Consider the following 14,526-nt stretch of genomic DNA (forward strand, 5'->3'; position numbering starts at 1 on the left):
AGTTAGCCCGCTTTTAGCTTACGAGGATGAATTGAAAACTTCGCGGCCTCAGCAAGAAAACAATATATAATATAAACAAATTTTATTTTTCCACGTAATCTCCACTTAACTCAATGCACTTCTTCCATCTGGAATTCTTTCCAACAACATTCTTTCCAACGCCTGTATGCCACTCATAAAAAGGTTTCTTTAAGTACCTACTAGTAATCAAAAAAAGTAATAAAAATAATTCAACCGACTTCCAACACAAGAATTAACCTATCTACTAAACTAAATATAAACAAGATAAAGAGTACCCCAAGCTCATTTTTATACATCGTTTGAGGAGTGAATACCAAAGTAACTCAAATTGTCATCTCAACATCAAACTCCTCTGAAAGGGCTAGACCAATATATATTTTTAATTTTATGGGCATATTGAGTAGGTCCAAGAATCAGCCAACATCTATTTTTCATACCCCTAAATGATAAGGGTGACCCGGTGTTTTACGTAAACGAAAATTACCTAATTTGTTTTTGTAGCAAAAAATGGGTCGTTACCGATTCGCATTCTATTGACAAATTCTCAACAGCGAGCAATGGCTGCGCGGTCTGACGACGAAAATAGCACGAGGGTAGCACTCGATGACAAAGGTCGAAAGCTTTTACATCTTGAGGGTCAACTTGTATCAAAAATGAATGTGTATAGATTCAGGTTTAAAAACTATTTGATATACAGGGTGATGGGGAGTATTTCCCATAACTTCAATGTGTTGACACAGAAAACATATGTACAAGGTGTTGACGAGTCCACTTATAGGAGCCAAAATGCATAGCAAATGTTTTTTTAACTAAAAAATAAAAAGATTTTTGTTTTCATACAAAGTAATTTATATAATTCCGACTATCCATGTAACACACGCTTTTACTATCCTTGCATATTAAAATTTTAAAGTTTGGCTACGTCATTATTTCATTATTAAGAGACACATTTTAATATCTATTTACAAAAGAAATATTATTTACTCCGAAAATGTTAATTTTAGAACATTTTTAATTAATTTTCAGTAAAGAATATAACCCCAGAGTTATGGGAAATACTCCCCAGCTCTGTATAATGATGATATCATCTTCTTTTCTTTTAAGAAAAACGGGATATAGAACTCCTCTAGGCCCCCTCACACATAATAGAGAGGAGTGTAGAACTATAGAAAGCTGAACACCTGCAAGCCTCCTCCCTCATACACTACCCGAAGCACCGTGGTTTCACCCGCGTAGTTCCCGTTCCCGTGAGAATACGGGGACTACTCACAAATAACGAAGCTTTCTAGTGGTAAAAGAATTTTCAAAATCGATTTAGTAGATCCAGAGATTACCCCCTACAATACCTATATATACCATACTTTACTTTACCTCTAGTATGTCTGTCTATTACCTATTCACAGCTAAACGGCTGAACCGATCAAGATGAATTTTAGTATAATGGTCAATGGGACCTCGTAGCAAAACATAGGTACTTTTTGAGCCTACAATAAAAATAGAAGGGGGTGAAATAGGTATTGAAAGTTCGTATAGAAAGTACTTACAGTTTTAGAGTTACAGTTTTAAAAAATTGTACATAAATCATAAAAAAATACAAAATATGTATAATGTGATTTAAGAATTTTAAAATTCAACCACTAAACTGATGAAATAGGGGTTGAAAGTTTACATTGATTTCCACGCGGACGAAGTCGCGGGCGTCCGCTAGTATATTAGTATAAATAGAACTCAGCCTTCTTGTAATATACGTACTGGCAATTGACGGAAATGAAGTATATGAAAATGAAAATTTTAAATGTCAATTTCTGATCAATAATAATAATGTCAGATATACTAAATTTCTAATTCGTGTTTCCTTAAATAAATAAAAATTTACGTTGAAAATTGTAATACAATACCAAATTTTAGGTAATATAAGCAAAGAAAATTTAACCAAGTTGTTTTAATCAGGGTTTTCAAAATGCATGATACGGTAAATCTATAAAAATACTATATTATCACCATAATCTAAGCAATATTCTAAGCTAAAGCTCGTCTCATCACTTTCAGTTTATCTCATCTTTATCGCTGATCTATAATAGGTATAATTTTTTGATATTTATTCGTCCTTGGTCACTAGGCCTAGCATAATTCAACGACATATCTCATGTAGAGAAAAAGGCAAATGTCGGCCAATAGCGGCGGAGTGGCCCCAATTCTAGCTCTTTCGTCCCAACACAACGAAAGAGATATATTTCTATATATATTACACACTACGTATTCTGTTTCGTCGTTTCGAAAATACACAAGGAAATCCTACCTACCTAGTGTGGATATCACAGACAATCGATTACTTTACTTAGTTCTGTAATATTTTTTGGAAATATTTTAATCTTTTATTCTTATTATTTTTTTCAGACTCCGCCGCTATTGATCGACAACTGTTTTTTCTCGTCTCGGGATGTCGTGCACGTTTTAGGCTTAGGGTTATCTGCTGGAGATATTTTGAAATTTTAGTAGTAGTCAAACAATAATTCAGTTTCTTTGTACGTAGATAGTACGCCTGGCGGATGTCTGGAAGACTTGCAACAAGATCCGCGCCGCAGCCTTCCGGGTGGGCCTTAATCTGTGGGACTGGTACCGGCCCCTGGATCCTGAGGGCAACTCCCTGATTTCTGGTAATCGCTTTCTTCCCTTTTAAACTAAGTGCTTGCGATAGACAGACATATTATTATCTAATTTTTTGAAGGCATGAAAGTTTGACAACCTATGCTTCTAAAATAGATAAGCACTAGCGGAAGCCCGCGACTTTATCCGCGTGAAACTCTACCCCTACCCCCTACCTTAAGTATTCTTTATCCATCTCTTAGTTCTAAGCTACCTCTCCACCAATTTTCAGCCTATAATAGTGTAACTAACACGACATTCTTTTATTACTAATATACAATTGTAGCCAAATAGAATGAGGAGATCCGCAGAAGAACCAAAATCACCGACATAGCTCAACGAGTTGCGAAGCTGAAGTGGCAATTGGGCGGGGCACATAGTTGGAAGAGCCGATGGACGTTGGAGTCCCAAATTGATGGAATGGCGACCATGGAATGTTGCTTTGATTCGTCGGTTTTTCGTGGAAAACCGCAAAATAACCCAAATATTTGTTGATAGTAAATAGTAATTAATAACCCTTTATTTTTCTTCATCCCAGAGTCCAAGTTCGTGTCAATCCTCGCGGGCCCGCTACGCGCGGTGCTGGGCCTGTCTGATGCTGAAGTGGCTCAACTAGCCGACTACTTCCGCGCGCAGGACGGCCGCGTGCTCTATCACCAGCTCTGCCAGATCATACATGGAGAAGGTAACCTTTTTAGGGTTCCGCACCCAAATGACAGAACGGAACCTTACTACTAAAACCTCGCTGTCCATTCGTCGTTTTATTACCAGGCTGCTCTCATGAACCGTGATGACAGTTGAAATTTTCACAGATACCTATTTACGAATAAATGTTTTTAAACACCCAAATGCTGGAAAATACCATTTTTATCTATACGAATATTATACAGCTTGAAAAGTTTGTTTGTTTACTTGCTTGAACACGCTAATCTTAGAAACTACAGGTCCGATTTGAAAAATTCAGGAAATCGTCAGGAAACCAACATACCAGAGAATTTTCTTAATTCTCTGCGATTGTGAAGTCTGCCAATCCGCATTGGGCCACTGTGGTGGACTATTGGCCTAACTCCTCTCATTCGGAGAGGAGACTCGAGCTCGGTAGTGAGCCGAATATGGGTTGATAACGAACGAAAGGGAATCACGCGTGTGAAACCGCGCATCGTAAGCTAGCTTCCAACATGAAAACATTTTTCTAATTGTGGGGATCGAACTCACGGCCTTGTCTGCAGTGGTCACTTTCGACTGCGCCACCCAGCCGTCTATGGTTTTAACGACTGTTTGCACTACACCGAAGAGTAAATATAAGTAAAATGGAATAAGCAAATAATGGCCAAAAAAACATCGTTAGAAATACATTGCCTATTGATCTCGAGCATAACGACTTCAGGAACGAAATAGCGTGACTGTTCGATAAATATTCATACGTATATAGTTCGAAGGTGAAACGTGCGATCAGTACATTTTTCATACATAACATTCATGTAGAAATTGCGTTAGGTATCGGGATATCGGCGAAATCGTTATTACATAAACTAATAACCAAAATGTTAGACATAGCAGCATTTTTCCAAAATATTTGTTCGTGTTGTGAGTTGTGACCTTTAGCACATATTGCCGGGAATTCTAGAAATAGTTTTAGCTGTTTACAGCTATAGATAAACCCGCTTAAAAGTCATAGTACATAATATTGCAAATGGATCGTCACCGTCATCTCGGACCTATTCTTTGTATTTCAAACTCCTTACAGCAACGCCTTGGTGGAGCCTAGCTTTTCACCTGAGAACGACCAGCTTTAAGCGAGACATCGCCTAGCCATAGCCGAATCGACGTACCGGGAACATGCTTTCGTCATCATTAACAGCCGATGGACATCCACTGCTGGATATAGGCCTCTTGCATGGAGTTCCAAACAACAAGGTTTCGATTCGCCAGCATCCAGCACTCCCTGCAACTCGCCTGATGTTCGCAGTCCACCTAGTGGGAGATCGAACAAAAATTGCGCTTTCCAGTGCGGAGTCGCCATTCCAGCACCTTAGGGCCCCAACGTCCATCGGCTATTTGAACTATGTGCCCTGCCCATTGCCACTTCAGCTTTGCGACTCGCTGTGCTATGTCAGTAACTTTGGTTCTTCTGCAGATCTTCTCATTTCTGATTCGCGTCACGCAGAGAAACCCCAAGCATAGCTCGCTCTATCGCCCGCTGAGTGACTTTGAGTCTTTTATGAGGGCCAGAGTTAGCGACCAGCGCTAGTTCTAAATTGTGCGTACCTACTAGGCCAAGTACCAAGGCGCGTTTGGAACCCTCGTAACTTTAATTTTATGTTTTCGAATAATTATTATCACCATTATCTTAAGAAAGAAAGATAAGAAAGAGCTTGTAAACTAAGCCTATTTGAAATAAATGAATTTTGACTTTTACATCCCCTCAGTCACCTATAAAGAGGGCCCAGGATCTGGTCCTTTAGTGGGAAAACTGATAACGTTGTTATTTTGCTTATCACTGGCGCTTATCATTTCACCATAACTTAGTATATCAATTGCAGATGCTGGCGGTCGAGATAAGACGTCAGCAGATTGCCTCCTCGAAGCATGCCCTCCGCCGCCAGAACCACAGTGCCACAAGCTGGACCAGTGGCAGACGCGCCGCCTGTGCTGTCTGCTCGCCACCATCGCACAACGAGACCTACCACTGAAGCCTTATTTCCAGGATTATGAACTTGTAAGTTCCTAATCCTGGATCATAATTATTCTGTGGTGTAAATAGACGTTTTAAAAAATTTACTTTATGAAACTTTTAATTTATCGCACTATCCGCTTTCCTTTCTTCATTGAAGGTTGTCTGGAGGAGATCGCTTTTAGCGATAAGACCGCCGTTGCACCTTCATTGTAACTACTTTTATAATATGTGCAATAAAGACTTATTTTATTGTTTTCCATTTTATTCTTTTTTTTTATTAATTGATGAAGGTTTTTTACATTGTCATTGACTCCACCAACCACTCTATGACGTACTTACATAAAAGGTCATACTCATAGCCCATTAGAGCCATTCATCACCTCTTGCTGTTGGTTGGTACACTGTATGTGCATTTATATAGTTATACGATCACTATATAACTCCGTAGCATCACCGGATCACCCCGATCGCAAGCTATCCAAAAGATTCTGTATTAGACGTAGGCGACGGTCGACGGTCAACAGCCTAGCACATACGAGGTCCTCACTATAATGTTTTACAAGTTATTCTTTTACTCTGAGAATCCCCGAGTTGTTGTTGTTTACCAGTTCAATTCTTGACTGGGTATTGAAAGTTACTTTCGCCGAATTCCCTGGTTGGTGTAGCACCGCCACTGCTTTCGAACAACAAGGTGAAGCTGACAGGGTGCAGCTTGTCTCTAATAAGCGATGACCTTCAGTTTTCGCCTGTTTCAGGTAGCCAAAAATGACGGGCGTATAACCTTCGCTCATTTCGCTCGCATTCTGGACTACATCGGCGTGATTGTCACCCCCGAGGACTTCAACCTGCTGGTGCGCCGGTTCATCAAGGACTCTTACACCTTGGACTACGTGGAGTTCATCAAAGCCGTTGATGCTGTCAAGAAGGAGGGTATCCAAGGACTGGGGCCAGTAAGCACTAGTATTGTATCGTCATTTTTTCAATGGGAGCCAAGCTACGGCAACAAAAGGCCGCTTTTTTGCTTTTTTTGTATTCTTTACAAGTTAGCTCTTGATTACAATCTCACCTGATGGTAAGTGATGATGCATTTCTGGTTGTGACGAAGCTCCCATGTGTGGCGATACTTGGATCCATCTTGTTGATCCAATGCATTGAAGAATGCTGTTGAGGGTGTTCCGATGGTTTTATGTTTGGTGGGTATGTTGAAAACCTGGATTTTTAGTACCTTATCACTATTAGGTTTTAATGATAATAACCCACGGCTTAACGTTCATTCTGAGGCACAAGAGTGTAACTATAAGGCCCCCCTACTTGTTAACTCTAATGAGGATTTTTACAAAGAAAGTCTTGAAAGAGAAAAAGATCAATATGACACAGTTAAATAAAAGCTTGTAACAATACTAGACTCATTTCTCTTTTTTCTGTAATTAAAACGAAATTTCTTTACCTGAATATCATTCAACACTTACAGGCGTACAATAACCCGAAAGCAGTGATCGATACAACATTGCCTAAGCTGGTCCGACCGGAGATCGACGCAGGGGTGCCTGTATCGAAGTTGGGACCCTCAGATGTCTTCCATCCAGCGCTGGAGCCACCCAAGCCGACGCGACAGCTCCTCGATCTGATGATGCGCGTCCAGGAGTATGTTCTGCAACGGCGGATAAGAGTTTCCGAGTTCTTCAGAGTAAGTAGTAATTGTAAAATCCTTTATTATAACTTGGTCTCATTAAAAGCTTAGTCACACACCCAGAGCGTAGATGGCAAATGGGACAATTGCCCCAATAGAGTGGCATACGAAAGGGGGCTTCGGCAAATGCCACGATTTGTCAATTGAAGTTAGGAAAATCCAAATATGCACTCTTTAAACAAAATCTAACACAAAATTATTCCTTTTAAAGCTTGCAGTAAAGTTTGGCTGGCCACGTATAATTTCGTCTTAGGTACATATTTATGTTTCTTCCGAAGCGGTGGTAGTATCTTGACTGTTGACTAACATATTTTAACTTGAGGGCGGCTAATGTTCAGTTGGCCTTGGGTAGCTGAAACCCACGCTACGCCACTACACATACCTCTATGTCAGCCACTGACGATCAAGTAAGCTCTAATGGCTTGACAGCCGATAAAACTCGTCGTGTGTTGATCGCGATGTGCATGGCATCATGCAGATCAAATGAGGAAATTTGTAAATGCTTCTTTATCACAATTCAAAATTCAAATTTTAAATTCATTTAGATATTTGAATTATCACTTTTGATAGGTAATTTTTATTACATACAGGACTACGACCCGTTGAACTGCGGTCGCATAGCCCGCCAGCAGTTCCGACGCGCGCTGGACGCGATCGGTCTCGGCAGCATCATGAGCAACGCCGAGGCGATGTGCATCATCCAGCACTACGTGGACCCCAACGACCCCGACCGCGTCTGCTGGCGGACCTTCGAGGACGACTGTGATCAAGGTTAGGAACCCCACAGTAGTGACGTGCACAGGTGCAAAAGCGCCTTGGGGACTAATATTATAAAACATGATTTTTAACAGTAACAAAGAAGGAATTATACAATTTGTAATAATTTTAATTTTACACCACTGCCCAACACTCTTAATAAATTACTAGCGGGCGCCCGCGATTTCGTCCGCGTGGAATTTAGTGTTTCACAAATCCCTCGAGAAGCATGGATTTTTCCGGGATAAAAAGTAGCCTATGTGTTAATCCATGCTATAATATATCTCAATACTAAACTTTCTAACATTCAGCTAATTCAACTAAGTAGTCGAGGCGTGAAAGAGTCACAAACATTCATATCTTCAAAATCATCAGTTTTCGCAAATCTCGGGAAACCATGGATTTTTTTTGGGATAAAAAGTAGCCTATGTGTCAATCCAGAGTAAAATCTATTTCCAATCCAAGTTTCAGCCAAATCGCTTCAGTAGTAGCAGCGTTAAAGAGTAACAAACATCCAAACATCCATACAAACGTTTGCGTTTATAATATTAGTAGGATTCAAATGTATTCTTTTCACAGTATTCGCAATAAAAGAGCTAGAGAAACACCCAAATGTGGTGGCCGGTGCTACAGCGGAGGCAGTGGCCGAGCTGCCAGCACGGGGATCAGCGGCGGAGCGCGGCGGGCAGCCGGACAGCGAGCTCGACCTAGCGCAGACGGCGCTGCTGCGAGTGCGCGCGGCTTGTAAGGAGCGCTCCATCGACTTGAGACCTTCGTTCGGGGACCACGATGAGTATGTAACTAATAGTAAGCTGTGATAGCCCAGTTGATATAACCTCTGCCTCCGATTCTGGAGGGCGTAGGTTCGTATCCAGTCAGGGGCATGCACCTCCAACTTTTCAGTTGTGTGCATTTTAAGAAATTAAATATCAAGTGTCTCAAACGTTGAAGGAAAACATCGTGAGGAAACCTGCATACCGGAGAATTTTCTTAATTCTCTGCGTGTGTGAAGTCTGCCAATCCGCATGGGCCAGCGTGGTGGACTACTGGTCTAACCCCTCTCATTCTAAGAGGAGACTGATGAGACCGTTTGAGACACGTGATATTTAATTTCTTAAAGTGCACACAACTGACACGTTGGAGGTGCATGCCCTGGACCCACACCCTCCGGAATCGGAAGCAGAGGTCGTATCCACTTAGCTATCACGGCTTGATGGCGACCGCTGCGACGTTTTAACCACCGCGTCAGAAAAGTTTGTGGCACTGTAGAAGATTTTATGTTGTTTGAACGTAGACATAACAACGGGCACGTGTCACGCGCTCAAGTACGGCGCGTGCTGGCGCGGCTCGGCGTGCTGCCGACGCCGGCGCAGCTCCGGGCACTCGAGCAGCGCTACCTCGACGACTGCGGGTTCAGCTACGTGGCGCTGCTGGATGAGGCGAGTCATTGTAGACACAACGACAGGCACGTGTCGCGTGATGGCGCAGCTCCGGGCACTCGAGCAGCGCTACCTCGACGACTGCGGGTTCAGCCGGGGCCCATGCTCCAGGCGGCATGTTCAGGGGGCGGCCAAATAAACATTTTACTGACTAAGGGACAACTCATCATTTACTTAACATGCCCACGGAATAAATAATAGCACAAGTACAGATATTCCATTACAAAAAACACGACCGATACCCAAAGTGCGGAGTAAGACGTGCTACCCGAACATTACAGACACTTCGCGAGGCGCGTAGGCATGGTTATTTATCATGGTTTCATGGTTAGATATCGGGGACCTCGTCTTCGCTGGCGAAGACGCTGTGTAGCTTGTGATTGTGTTGTCGGTCGATAAGTCATCGTCTGAATCGTAAAGGACGTTTTTGGGACGCCTCTGCTTGAAGTTAGCGTTAAGGTTGGGAGTGTATTTGCAGCGCTCAACCACTAGTTGGTTGGAATGGATAGCAGCTCTGTCGAAATACTTTCGAGACAGCTTTTTCATGTAACTAGCTATTGAGGGTAAATCTAAGTCTCTATGGAGGTCGTTATTGCGTACAAACCACGGTGCGCCCGTGATTTGTCGCAGAAATCGGTTTTGAAGGGCTTATTGGCGTGCTGTCGAAGTCAGCGCAGCTCACAGAGTGAATAGGCATTATATCCAAGCGCGTTCCACGGTTCCAGCTTCGAACTCATAACTGCTTTCCATCAGGAATGATTATAGTTTCTAATCAAGTGCAGGCCTTCTCTAGGACATAAGTCACATAAAAAAGTAACGAAAATGTTATTTCAAATTGTTGTTTATGTGAGCTGATACAACAACAAGCCAAGCCAAAAGTATTTTATTCCGGTTCCAGCTGGAAGAGAGACCGGTAGAGAGCGCCACCATCGCCAGCCCGTCGGTGGCAGTGCGCGGCCCTCACTCTCACGCCGCCGACCCGCGCGAGACGGACATTGTTCACATCCTCGCTAAAATTAAAGGGAAGGTAAAAGGAATCTAGTTTTTATTTCATGCATCCTCAAACGCTTGCGTATAAACTATCGTGAATGTTATTCATATCCTGCTAATATTATAAACGCGAAAGCTTGTATGGAGTTTGGAGATTTGTTACTCTATAACGCCGCTACTACTGAAGCGATTTAGCTGAAATTTGGAATGGAAATAGATTATACTCTGGATTAACACATAGGCTACTTTTTATCCCGAAAAAATCCATGGTTTCCCGAGATTTGCGAAAACTGATTATTTTGATGATATGTTTCTCTTTTTCATGCCTCAACCACAGAACCGAATTAGCTGAAATTTGGTATTAAGATATATTATAGCCTGGATTAACACATAGACTACTTTTTATCCCGGAAAAATCCATGGTTCCCGAGGGATTTGTGAAAAACTAAATTCTACGCGGACGAAGTCGCGGGCGTCCGCTAGTTTATTTAATAAAACACGGCTAAAACTCACGTGATACAACGTCGAAGCAAGAACCAGCGCATGACTAAGGGCCCCGCATGGGTTCGAAACCAATGACGTTGTATCACGTGTGTTGCAGCCGTGTTTCCTAATCACCTAAAGCACAAGGTTCACTTCGCTAAAGAACGTCCCTTCACACACACCAACGCAATATCTTTCAGTATTGTCAAACGCTTGTCTCTATGAATATGTTACCACTACTTGGCCAAAGGCTTTCGAAAATAGACAAACTCCACCTACTAAAGTTAGTTTCCTCTCTCTAGATGGTACGTGAAGGCCTACGTCCGCGGGACTTCATTGCTCAGTTCGACAAGCAGAGGGAGTTGGTCGTGCCGCGTGCTGACTTCTACCGCGGCCTTGCCACCGCCGGGCTGGCCTTGACGCCTCTTGAAATGGATACCCTCATGGAAGTGTAAGTGGGTCATAATTTGTTTGAATGGCAGACTACATTAAACATAACATAAAATTGAAAATTTAAAAAAACCCCCGAATGTCATGAAACTATTAATTACACTGTCGATCAAATCATCAATATTCTCTTTCAGTGCGCTATCATTTGAGACCGCACTCGTGTATATTTGCAGACATTCGGTTGTTCTTACCCACTTTCACCCTCCACAACTTTTAAACAACTCAACCGATTTTCATTAAACATGTCTATGACCACTCGCCCGTAAGTCACCTTTAAAAGAAAAAAAACAAATTGAAATCGCTTCATCCGTTCGGGAGTTATGGTGCGACAGACAGACTGACAGACAGATGCCCCTGCCCCTTGCGTTGGGGGTTAAAAATAATAGTAACGCATAAAATAAAATTATAAATAATGGTGGCATTTAGCGCCATCTAGTGTTGTGGTCAACAATAATTCAGCAAAACACCCTGGCTTTGGCACCTTAGCAAATTGTACTACTTCTTTATGGTCTTTGGATGAGCACAAGATGTGCAATCACTTTTCCGTTGATCACGTTTTCGGTACATAGAATATGTGTAATAGTCGGTTTACGACCTTTGTCATGGACAGTGGACACCATAATATACCTACTCGTAGGTACAACGACAGGGTGTATGTTGATGTTCCCACTAAAACTAATAAACCATGCTATAAATAAACTTAGAGGATCAAAAACAACTACAACACCTACCTATATCTACCATCTATTGTATAGACTTATAGATGCGTCATTAATAACAATGATTGTTACAGGTTTTGCGCTCCTGGTCGTCGACGCTACATCGAGTACGAGAGATTCTGCGCAACCGTGGGCGAAGCCCTAACGCAGAGTGGTCTAGAACGAGCTCCCTTGTTGCAACCCGTCCCACACATCCCCACCATTGACTCCCCGCTCAACTACCTAAACTTTGAGGAGCGTAACATAGTCGCCGGCGCGCTATCCAAACTGGCGAAGTTCCCCGATCAGCTGTCCAACATACTGGAGGTTTTCAAGGTATTTCTGTCACAGTTATGCCTTGCTTTATGCCCTGGAAGTACTGGGTTTGAGTCCCAGTTCGGATAAAATTAGTTTCTAAATTTTCTTAATTTGTTCAAGGTCTCGTTTGATGGTAAGCGAAGACTGTGCTATATAATATAATACTTATTAGACATGTTTAAGCAGTTTAAATGTACCGGTACTATCCCGGTTAGTAATAAGAGGGTCTAGAACGTAACTTCAAGCGTCATCTGTTGAACTAATAACGCACTACGTAGTTCAGTTCGAGTTCAAGCTACGAAATATTGCACAAACATAAGCGAGCTTTTGAATATTTTTCTTGAAGTGGTTCTAATTTTAATAATAATAAAATTGTTTTATTTATTATTAAAATTACAAGAACTTTGTTAACAAATTAACCTAGATATTTGTGAGTAGATAGGTATTCTACGATTATTATGAATTCCAGTCAGTAAAATGACAAGTGCAACTGTCACTGAAATGTCATTTTACTAGTAAAACGTCATTTCAATGAAAGTTGCACTTTTCATTTTACTGACTGGAAATAAACGTAGAAAATTAATTTATCTGTGATAAACACACAATTTCGTATACTTACTAATAGGTGTCATAGATTTAGTGTCGAAACTTACTGAATACTGCGTAATTTCCTCAAACCCCGGCAATTAGTGCTCATAAATCGTCACGCCATCTGTTACCTACCTATGTAACTACCGATGGCCCAATACTATAAATAATAATTAAAGCTTCTAATGAAAATGCCTGATCGAGAAGGAAAATCATCGTTCATAGGTCTTTTTTCATTTTACTTCACAGGATTCTGACAAAGAGCGTTGTGGCACGATACCGCGAGGAGCAGTGGAGCGCGCCCTCTGCAGGCGCGGACTACTGTCGCTTGTGTCAGCTCGCGAGAGAGATCTCATCTACAAGTGCTTTGGCTACAGAAGAGGTTGTGGAGACGAGGTTAGGCATAATATTATGTATAAATACTTTTGACAAGAGATATGAAAGGCTCCCGCACATGGGACACCGGTCACAACCACAAAACGCTGCTACCGGCATATTTCCTGTAGTTTTCATACATTTTATATGGACTCGCCGCACACGGACGATACGCTACGATAAAATCTAGTACCTTTCAGATTTAAATAGCTAATAAGCTACTAAAAGATAGTGATGTTCATCGATCGGGAAAATCCAATACCACTCTTGCCTTACAGTACGTACACGATTAATTATTATTAATTAGAAACTCTTAATGAGAATAATAACACAATGTTTTCGTTTAAATTTTTTTATTATGAATTTCTAAAATTGGATTCAGTAGGTAGTGTCAGAAATACGACACGCCCCATTTTAGATTGGCTGTTATTAAATTCATTATTCATGTAAATTATTCCTGTCAATCATGACTACGTAAACACGCCCGGCGTGCTCTTTATCATTGCTTATTCTTCATTTGAAAATTTAAATAAAAAATAAAATAATGGGTCACTGTAAAACCTTCGAGATTATTGTGCTGATAGTTTCAATAGAAAATCTGAAGTCAGTTCAGAACACGCCATGTCTGCGCGGCTTGGCATTGGAGCTCCGCAACACGCGTTGTAACCCATTAAAATAAAAATAATTTAAATTAAATTAAATTATTCTCCAGGTAAACTACAGAGGTCTGTGCAATGCTCTAGACATCCTTCATGCAACTTCCAGTGCGCAGCCATGTTGACTTCACATTTTTGACATGTTATCACTGTAAACTAGCAATGCTACTTGACAAGACAGTATGTGTTTTTTGAATAAAAATATTTAAAATGCATTAATCAAAGACGTAGTTTTATTTATACTTGATGAACTTCCATATAGAATGTTTTTATGTACTATTAGTATTACAATATAATAATAGGGGAGCCGAAGAGGGGATTTTTGCAGTTACTCGAGCGCGGCAGATAAACATAAGGGACTAGACCTTGCACGTTGTTGAGTACCTCAAGTCCTTTACCAAGTATGAGCCCTTAATATTGGCGAGTACGTTTAGGGCAACAAAAAAAAAACTAACTTCAGTGTGCCTAGTGGGAGTTTTAAATATTTTCATACTGTTACTATCATGTTGACGTGAGCGCAAATTTATATGGAATTGAAACAGTTGTGCAGTAGTGCCACTAGATGGCGCTGTTTCAATTCCTTAGAAATTCGCGTTTACGTTACGTGACAGTAACAGTATCAAACTGCCACTAGGCCCTCAGAAATACTCTGACTGAAATAAAAATTGCTTTTTAAGTCTTTTTTTTCCACCGCTAAAAGCTTAAAAGCGAAAAGAAAAAGGAAAATGACCTTCCTATA

The 14,526-nt window shown here is 41.1% G+C and overlaps 1 protein-coding gene across 1 annotated transcript; it reads left to right on the forward strand.

The window, feature by feature from the left end:
- Positions 1-1,981: 1,981 nt before the first annotated feature.
- On the forward strand, positions 1,982-14,182 carry LOC112050688 (uncharacterized). Its single transcript, XM_024089006.2, has 14 exons — positions 1,982-1,993; positions 2,555-2,678; positions 3,206-3,352; positions 5,211-5,386; positions 6,100-6,294; positions 6,816-7,031; positions 7,625-7,805; positions 8,370-8,583; positions 9,085-9,229; positions 10,128-10,256; positions 11,005-11,153; positions 11,946-12,186; positions 13,006-13,152; positions 13,844-14,182. Exons 1-14 carry the CDS (start codon positions 1,982-1,984, stop codon positions 13,910-13,912), a joined length of 2,145 nt encoding a protein of 714 aa, XP_023944774.2. The 3' UTR covers positions 13,913-14,182.
- Positions 14,183-14,526: the final 344 nt, after the last annotated feature.

Source organism: Bicyclus anynana, chromosome 10 (genome assembly GCF_947172395.1).
Source record: "Bicyclus anynana chromosome 10, ilBicAnyn1.1, whole genome shotgun sequence".
In the NCBI taxonomy this organism is placed as follows: domain Eukaryota; kingdom Metazoa; phylum Arthropoda; class Insecta; order Lepidoptera; family Nymphalidae; genus Bicyclus; species Bicyclus anynana.

What these genes read in the sequence shown, in the direction of transcription:
- LOC112050688 (XM_024089006.2), top strand. An exon ending in ATTTCCAGGATTATGAACTT is followed by an intron (nt 5,387 to 6,099) that starts GTAAGTTCCTAA and finishes CGCCTGTTTCAG; the next exon opens with GTAGCCAAAAATGACGGGCG. An exon ending in TCGCTAAAATTAAAGGGAAG is followed by an intron (nt 10,257 to 11,004) that starts GTAAAAGGAATC and finishes TCCTCTCTCTAG; the next exon opens with ATGGTACGTGAAGGCCTACG.